At 48.8% G+C, this 9,005-nt stretch overlaps 1 protein-coding gene and 1 long non-coding RNA gene across 2 annotated transcripts; both read left to right on the forward strand.

Moving 5' to 3' along the window:
* The first annotated feature begins 615 nt into the window (after window positions 1-615).
* On the forward strand, window positions 616-1,712 carry LOC121084618. The gene is made up of 3 exons (XR_005826814.1): window positions 616-697; window positions 1,435-1,511; window positions 1,603-1,712. It is a non-coding gene; the product is annotated as an uncharacterized LOC121084618 (long non-coding RNA).
* Window positions 1,713-5,527: 3,815 nt separating this feature from the next.
* RNF223 (ring finger protein 223) lies at window positions 5,528-6,769 on the forward strand. The gene is made up of 2 exons (XM_040585562.1): window positions 5,528-5,579; window positions 5,922-6,769. The coding sequence occupies exons 1-2, from the start codon at window positions 5,528-5,530 to the stop codon at window positions 6,767-6,769; spliced, it is 900 nt and encodes a 299-aa protein (XP_040441496.1).
* Window positions 6,770-9,005: the final 2,236 nt, after the last annotated feature.

A 9,005-nucleotide genomic window follows, 5' to 3' on the forward strand; every position in this document is an offset into this window, starting at 1 on the left:
GGGAGGGTCTGACAACTGAAAGCTTCGATACAGGTGGGATCCTACATCAGGTCGCTGGCTGGAGCCACTGTGACCAGCCCTACGTACCAGGCAACACCCACCCCTCCCAGGTTCCCATCTAAACACACAATCCAGACAAAGACTATGACCAAAAAACCAAAGACTTAAAATTCCTTTTCTGAACTTCTATTTCATTCACTTAATTATTTATTTATATAGGAAAGGAGCCACAGAAGTCATTAATGGAAATTATTTTACTCAAGGTCACAGTGCTTATACCAGAGAAATATATCTCCTACATCGCATCCCGGTGTTCCAGTCACATCATCTTCATTCCTGCGTGGTTTAGCAAAAATCAATTTAGAACAAGTAGTTTCTGCACACAGAGAATACCTCTGAGAAGCACCCGAGGTGTGCATGCGTAACACAAGTTCAAGGAAGTAACAGTATTAATAAAGTAACTGCTTCTATTTAGCACCACTGTTCCTTTAAGCACAAACATGAAGCATGTGCTCCCACAAGTGATTGCTCCCAGTCCTCTGGGATCCACCCACGACCAGCTGCAGCCTCCGACATGCTCAGTCTATTCCTCTGAGCAGAAGATAAAAATAACTACAAGCCTCCCACTCACTTTTGGAAGCCAAGCCCTGCTCGTCATCCCAGCAGGGCGCTGGGTCTCCGCAGGCTGGGTCCTTGGGTACGCAGTGTATCCCCACAGCGGGAGGAGCGTGTGGCGTGTGTGGGATGCTGGCATGTGTGGGGTGCTGGCGTGTGTGGGGCAGCCCAGTTTGCCCCAGGTGCTCAGCTTCTGGGCTGGGCTCATCCCGTTCCCTGCAGCAGTCACGTTGAGGCTGGTGGCACCTCGCAGAGGCTGACACCCCGCAGCGCCGCAGCCTGCTCGCTGCAGGCAGCAATCCTGGCCTTAGCGGTGGGTAAAGGGCTTCAGATGCGCCTCTGTCCTTCAGAGCATGACCACAAAGTGAGTCAGCATTGCTCCGCTGACTACCAGGGAAAGGGTCCCAGCAAGACCCAAGCCAAGGACTTTTGTTCCTCAGCGTGTTACCAAATGTAACGTACCCCAGCAAGTTACTGAAAGGCTGTTAATTTTGAGCCCAGTTCACCAAAGTGCTTATGCAAGTGACTAAGCGAGCAAGACTTTTAAAAATCTGATTTACATCCATTCATCAAACATCCTGCTTTGTCAGCTGTAGACAGGGTTTGCTCCTGGCCTCACTCACCCCAAACAGCGACATAAATAGTTGGGGGAGCACAGTGGGCTGGTAGCCCGCTCAGCCCAGTGCGTGGGTTGCTGTCCCTGTGGTACACGCATGCTCCGCTGAAGGAGCTCTACCATCGAGATGCAGAGCTGGGAAAGTTTTAGTCTTGACCTGCTTTCTCCACTTTTGTCTTCTAGTCTCCACGTTTGTCTTCTAGTCACCCATGGAGCTCATCATGAGTCCACTGGAGGAGCAATGCTCTAGCCCAGATCCTTCTAACTGTGGAAGGATCAGGTAACCCTACTTTTAATCCTAAAACTGATTTAAAATGTTGGCGATTTCCGCATGCTTCTTTTATTCTTAACAGCCTCCTTTGGGATTTCAGCTCACTAGAACTGAGCAGTGTGAGCTGAAGTAGAAGAACATGGAAGCCAAAGCATCTGACTGCCACTGAGGTCTATGGGATTTAGACACTTCTCTGTCCCAAAAGATGGATACAGTTCCATATGTTTTTAGAGTGAAGTTTCTCAACCACTTTTTAGGAAAGGCCTTCCTGATACCACCCAGAAAAAAATCCACAGACCATGTTGTTGTTTCTTTGAGGAACCGAACAAAGAAAAGCAGTACTTGCAATAAAAAAAGAACGAGACTAAACCTTGAATGTTTGCCTGTTACTTCCCGCACCACCACGTACACACACTTATTTCCTTATCTGCGTGTGAGTGTAAATTTGTTGCTTCTTTTTTCCGGATCATGGACCGATGTCCTTTGAACCACAAAAGGTTTGCAGGTCAAATAATATTTCTCTATGGCAATAATTACAGAAAGCTGCAAAGAATGAAATTCCTTCTCTGTGACAAGCCATACAGTATTATTTTGAACAATTGTATAGGAGCTCAAAGCAGACATACGATCATATAGAGTGGTTTGGTTAACTTTGGTTTGAAAAGTCTGTTTTGCTTTTTTTGCACTGCTTTCAGGCTTTCAAACTTATACCAGATTTTTCTGTTGCAACAGGTTTTTTTTCTCAACCAGTCGCAAGAAATTTGACTGTCAGAATCTTGTTTCTGCTGTTAATCTAAGGCACTTTCAAATTATTTGCGCTTCATGAAAAAACAAGAGAATCTGCCTTTTTAGGTGCCCTGAAATTTTCTTCCAGAAGATTTGCTGCCCCATGAAAACATGGCCAGTACATCTGACCCAGCCGGACCAGATTATGAAGGGCGATTAAAAAAACTCTCAAAGGTCATCGAAGAACTGTGAGAACTGGTCAGAAAGCAGGTGGCCTTCCCCAGTCCAGCGAAGATGAAGGAACAAGCATTTCTTACATCGCTTCCCTCGGGCAGGCTCCGGGTGTCCCGCAGCGCTGCCCCTTATCAGGAGCATTCCTGCCTGCCCTGTTTGTCACAAACCGGCCGGAGCGGGAGCGCGCAGCCCAGGCAGTGATTCAGTGGTGATGGGGAAGGGCAGGTGGAGCAGGTAAGTCACCTCCAGACAGGAGGGTATAAAAGACACTTGAATTACAGCGGCAGGGCCACTTGCACACCGGGAGCTGTTAGAGGTTACTTGTATTGCCAGACCTTCTGTGTGCTTGGAAGCGAGTCGGGAAGCTACCGGGGAGCTCGAATACCAGGAGGCAGCTTATAAATACAAAAGACCCTGAGCCTAAGACAATCCTCTGGAGAGAAGACTCTTCAGGGGTAGAAATCAAGAGCCCAGAACATGCTTTTCTCCTCCTAAACAGCACTTGAACAGGTATTTATAGACTTTAATCTGCTGTACACCTCTTAACTTGCTGGGTATTCAGTCTTTCTGAGTTAAAGATACCATTAGGGAATCATGCTACAGAACAGTTTTGGCCACTATCTTAACTGCGTACTCTCGTTTGTCTGGTTTTATGGTGTGGAAGTAGGTTTTCTAGGACTTGTTGAGAAGCGAAAAGTACTTAAGTACTTAGTTTTAAATCTGAGTTTACAAGTCTCTCCTGAATGGTTTTGTTATTTACTGGTGTTCCCAAAGTTTCTGGAAAGCCCAGGTAAAGAGCTGGGAAAGTGAGGTAAACAGCTGCAGGGTCTGAGGGGATGCAGTGTGACCGTGCAGGTCTGAACAATTGAAGATATTGTCTTATATTAAAAAAAATAAATAAATCATGTGATCATGCAGCGCAGAAAAAAAAAAAAAAAAAGGCCAATAGAAAAACAAACAAATAAACCCCCCAGACCCTAACTAATTCTATTGAGATTCCAGACTGCGTGTCTTCATTGGGGCTTTCCAGCTTTAGTGGCCGGCTCTCATTTCGTAGTACAGCAGGAGTGCAGGAGAAACCTTGGTCCCTGCATTAGCTGCTGCCCAAACCCATTTTTTCTTTCTGAGCATCAGCATTACGGCAACACACCAAAAGACCCAAGCAGCGGGCAGAGGCTGACCTGTCCAGTGCGGCGCAGCGTGAGTTTAAACTGTCTTTCCCATGACTCTGTGCCCTGCTCCTTGTATCTTCCCAGTTTAAGTCAACTACCTGTGTCATGTCTGACCAAGGTGCCTCGTAACACCAAAATATTGATAAAAGTAAGTAGACTCAAAAGTTATTAAAACTAAGAAGCATCTATAGTGTCACGATCATCTGTAGCAAAGGCAAAACATGGGCAAAAGCTTCTATCTTTATTTAAAAGCAACCGTTGTGAGTAAACTTCCTCCAGTTTACTATCACGACACTGCTGTTGCTGTAGCTGTCACGTTACAAACTAGCAAAAACCCCAACAGAACAGCTTTTTCACATAGGTTACAAAATTACAGTTTGCGCAAGCAAAGGCTCTCTCTTTCTGAGGTTACCAGGTTGCCACTGGTTTTGCTGCTCATCGTCTCTGACAAACACTTGAAGCTTGAGGGACTGCAAAGAACTGGGCGTAGGGAATGCAGTTCTGCAAAACAGATTTAGTAAAAAAAAAAAACCAACAACCTAACTCAAAACAACTGGGGTTTTCCCTCACCTCTGTGCCAGCTTGGGCTCTGGATTTGTAATTCATCAGCATCTGCCAGATTGTGCTAAAACATGCACGGTGATCTGTAGCCAGAAAAAAATTTAAAAAAATTTAAAAACCCATCACAACTTGCTGAAATGTGCAGATAGCCTGTGACTGAAAATTTAACTTGAGGAGAGGCTTCACAAAATTTTCTTCGTTTAGAATAAGGGAAGAAAAAGAAGGAAGGTTCTTAAAGTTGGTTCCAGCTCCGGCAATGCTAGCTGTGATGGCAGAGGGGGGAATACTTCACTCTTAAATAATGGAGACTTTTTTGGTGCAATGTGAGGAATACGCAGTCTTTCTGATACCTCAAATTAGCTTTCTGTGCTGAGACGTGGAGTCTCTAGTCATGCTGGTGAGCCACTGCTGGAGTGATGGGAGACCTATAATTACAGCAGCAATCTGAACCTTTCTGGCTTGTCATCGGTAAATCTCCCAACACAAAGAATCAAGCCTAGCTAGTTCAGTGACACAGGCTACAAAAATGTTCCCCAGGCACACAGCATCAGGGCCATCGCTGGGAATTTCCTCCAGCTGAACAGTTGCTTTCAGGTAAAAGTGCTTGATAGCTGAAAAGTTGTATATATCTGAATAGCTGCATGTATGCGAAGCTGCATGTCTAGCCGAGGGATAACTCGAGTTCAGGGCAACGCTTTGGTTGCTGAAAAGACATTGTAAACCAGTTTGCTAGAAGTGGCGTATCAGCCGCTCAGCTCGAGGCTCCTGCCTGCACACCACAACAAAGCAGAGAGCACATGGCAGCACACAGCAAGGCTTGGGCCGTGCTGGCACTGCTCCAGGGCCGAGGACAGGGAGGAACTGTGTTTCCCTAGGGAAACCAGAGCAACAAGGAAACAGCAAAGAATTCCCCTTGCTCTGGCGCCAAGGCCATTTCCCCCAACGTTGCTTTTCTTGCTGTGTCACAGTGACAAGACAGAAATGCTTCTTGTGCTGCTTGGAGTCGAGGATGAAATAAACTTTGCAAGATAAGGTGTTTCCTCACCTCCCTTGGGTTCTCCTGTGATATGGGGGGGGAGTTGAGACCCTGCTGTGGACAGACTAAACCAGGCAGCATCACCGGGTGGTGCCTCGCCTGCCTGCCAGGCATGAACCATGATTCAAGGCACAAAGCTCTGTCAGAGCACATCAGGAAAGATTAACCTCGCCCTCATCACCTCCACAACTGAACAGCGTTATCTGTCTCTTAGGCCTTGCTCATGCTGCCACCATAATATCTGAGTGCCTCCCAGACACTGGGAGACTGCCATAGCGAGGTCCCTGCTTGACCTCATGGAGTCTTCTGCTCTCCTCCCTGCTCAGGTTTCGGCGAGCACCAGCCGGGGTAGGTTTTTGTTGTGTTTTTTCTGCCCAGAGGGAGGCATGTACGGGGAAAGACTGCACCCATCTATAAGCCCATGGGGGTTCTGGTGAAAAGGCTTTGGCTGGATGGTGGATCTCTGCTGGTTGCTTGCTTCTTTGCAGGATGTTTAACTTCACCTTCGGTACGCAGCTTCAAACAGGCTACCTGTGTCATTCTCGTCTCTAGCAGGGATCTCTTCCAGGCTCAGGATGCCGTGGAAGTCACGAACTTGCTCTTTGTTCCTTTTAAGGGGTTACACACAGGCCTGGTGATGGGCGTGTTCACATTGTTTGAAATGAAGGCTGTGGTTTTCTTCTCTTCTAGAGTCTCCCAGGGCTCTGTTCATTTCCTCGGGCTCCGTCATGTCGTGCTTCACGCAGCTGTGGCACTCCAGCACACCAGACTCCCCCACCAGCCCAGTCCCTGCATCTCCAAGTGAAATCCCCATCCCCATCAGCCCCATCGTTGTCACCTCCCCAGGAGATGGCAAGAGGAAGGCAAGGTCCCCAACTGACAAGCCGGGGTCTCCAAACCCAACATCTCCGAAGCCAACCTCCCCTGTTGAGTGCTCCATTTGCTTCAACACCTACGACAATACCTTCAAGACGCCCAAGCTGCTCCAGTGCTCCCACGTGTTCTGCCTGGAGTGTGTGGCCCGCCTGAGCACGGGGCTGCCCCCAAACCAGCCAGAGGACCAGCTCCCCTGCCCCTTCTGCAGGCAGCTGACCAGCATCCCTCAGGAAGGTGCCCCAGCACTGGAGACCAGCAGGGAGCTCCTCGCCACGCTGCCTCCCGAACTCCAGCAGGAGAAGGTGCTCTGGATGGAAGGGACCAAGCTCTGCTGCCGTCAGTCTTCTGACGACCCTGAGAATCCAGACTCGTGTATCTCCATTGATGTTGCCATGAGCAAGCCAGAAAGCCCGGAGGCCCCCCCAGCAGGGTTAGCTGGGAGGCTGTCCCGCTGTGACATGTGTGATGACTGGAAACGCATCGTCCTCCTCTCCGCGTTGATCATCATCCTGTTCTGCATCATTCTGTGGCCAGTCCAGTGTGCCCTGAAGACAGGGAACCTCCGCTGCTTCACAAGGACTGTTGCAATGAGCAGGCCAGAGTATCTTCCCCCTAAACACACCACAGTGGCACCACCAGTGACACAACCCCCCTTCCAGTAGCAGCGAGGCTGCCAGCTCCCTCCCTGCAGCACGCGCGGCCGGCAGGACCAATGCCCCAGGGACGTTCCTTGTTTGCTGGCAGACCCTGTGGCCCACTCCCCACTCCCCCTGTGCCTGCGCTTGAACACACGCATCCTCCTCCAGGAGCTCTGCCGAAACACTTGCCTGCCAAGCCGTCTCCAGCCCAGGAATGCTCCAAGGAGCTGCCTCAGCATCCTGCTGCCAAGCTCTCCATAGAAACGGAGCCTTCCAAGCAACAGGCAGGTTCCTCGGAGGTTTGCCACGAGTGGCACCGGCACCCACCGTGTGCTGCCTTGGATGGACCCCAGGTGACACTGGGTGCCGTTCCTCTAACTCCCTCAGGGAATTAAATGGCTATTTTTGCAAACTGAAGGATCTACCTGATTATTCCTAAGAGGAGCTGGGAACTGGAGGGTAAAGACATGTCAGAGTCGTATAAGCAGATGAAAATTATCCTCATTCCGCATGCCCGGAACATTTTCCAGGGCATTATTCAGTGCTGGCGGTGCAAATGCTGCCTCCTGCTGACACACCCGGGTCTGTCACCGCTACCCCCTTCCCGGCTGTGCTGCTATTCTGGTGAGCTTTTGAACGGAACAAAGCAGCCTGACTACCCATTTTTCCCCTAAGATGACGCTTAAAAATGACTCATCCCTACCTGGAAAGCGATTTTGAAGGCAGGGGGTGAGCACTGTTAGGACACTGACACAGTGGTACCACCCCACCCCTCGAGTGACACCATCAGTGAACTTAATTCATACTCACAAACTGTTACCACAACGATAGATGTTCCATCTTTTGAGAGCTTTACCCTCCTAATCTTAACGTGTCAGTATTAAGACACAGGCCAGTTCTTACACTTATATTTTTATTTGATCCAGTGATCTTCTGACAGTGATTAACAAGTCTTCATGATGACAGTGGCTTACAATTAAATGTTTTCTATTCAAACACATGGATGTAAGATGGCATTCTATGTAAGTACCATATGTGTATGTATTAAATTATGGTTTTATACAATGCAAGGTGTCAGTTTGTAGCAATTACTCCACATTTCCCTTCCTACCTGCAGCTGGAGGTGTTCGCTTAGCAGCCCCGAGTCCAGCTGCATTCCCAAATCATGGTAGCTACACAGCAGGTGGCATGTCTGTACCCTGGGTCGTACATCAGCTGTCCCAGCGTTGTACAATGCTGCACACATGGGCAGCTTTATCCTGTAACTCCACACTTACTACCATCTAGGCGGTGCTGCCCCAGATGCAACTTCCCTCTGTGTCTACCTGATTTGACCTGACCTGAAAAATGAGAAGCTGCAAAGACTGCTCATCTTTTGCTTCTTCCCAGCTGGATGAAAGTTGCTTCCAGTCTCCGTTTTCAGGAAATCTAATTTGAAATAGAAAAGGCTGAAGCAATGGCAGAAGTAACTCCAGTCTGTTGCTATGCAAAACTCCCGTGGAAAGCCGCTGTGCGCTGTATCTGCAACACCTTTGTTGTTCAGCTGCGGGCTGGTATTATCTGCACCAGCCATGTGTCTGCAGAAACTACTCCAGGCACTCTTAACAACTTCTGCCAAAGTCACTGGGCTTGACAGGGATTCTCACTTGTACCACCCTGTCCATTCCACTGTGCTTGCCACTGAAGGGATATCTTCACAGGACCAATTTAAACGTGCTCTTGGAAAAAGCGACTCACCAAGACTTAAGGCAGAGAAGGGACTTCCATTTTACCCGAGGTGCGTTTGGGGCTAAGCCCAGCAAACAGACACTAGTGCAGACGAAGTGCTTTGTCATCACATCTTCGTTACCACTCAGCTCCCACTGATGGGACCTAAGGGCAGGGGAGCGGGAAATAACATCTTCAGCCTATAAAATGTATTGTTACGGTGGCAACTGGGCCACAGAGATGTTCCCACAGTTCCAACTGCTCCCAATTGTCTGTCACAGCATCCCTGGGGGGGCTGTTCCTTTGCACCTCCCCTTCTCACTGTGGGCTTGGGAACACAGGCTGAAGGTTTAGCTGGAAGGCAGCTGAACCTCTCACTCGTGCATAACCAAAAGGAAGAGCCAAAGCAAGTGAAAATGGGGCCCTGAGCAGCAGCGTTTGGCGATGGGACACACTGGGGCTGCCCCATTGTCCGCACCAACTGTCCAGTCACTTTCCCAAAAAGTAAACTACTTCAGGAAAAAAAAAAAAAAAACACCAAAACAAAACCACC

This window comes from Falco naumanni, chromosome 3 (genome assembly GCF_017639655.2).
Source record: "Falco naumanni isolate bFalNau1 chromosome 3, bFalNau1.pat, whole genome shotgun sequence".
In the NCBI taxonomy this organism is placed as follows: Eukaryota; Metazoa; Chordata; class Aves; order Falconiformes; family Falconidae; genus Falco; species Falco naumanni.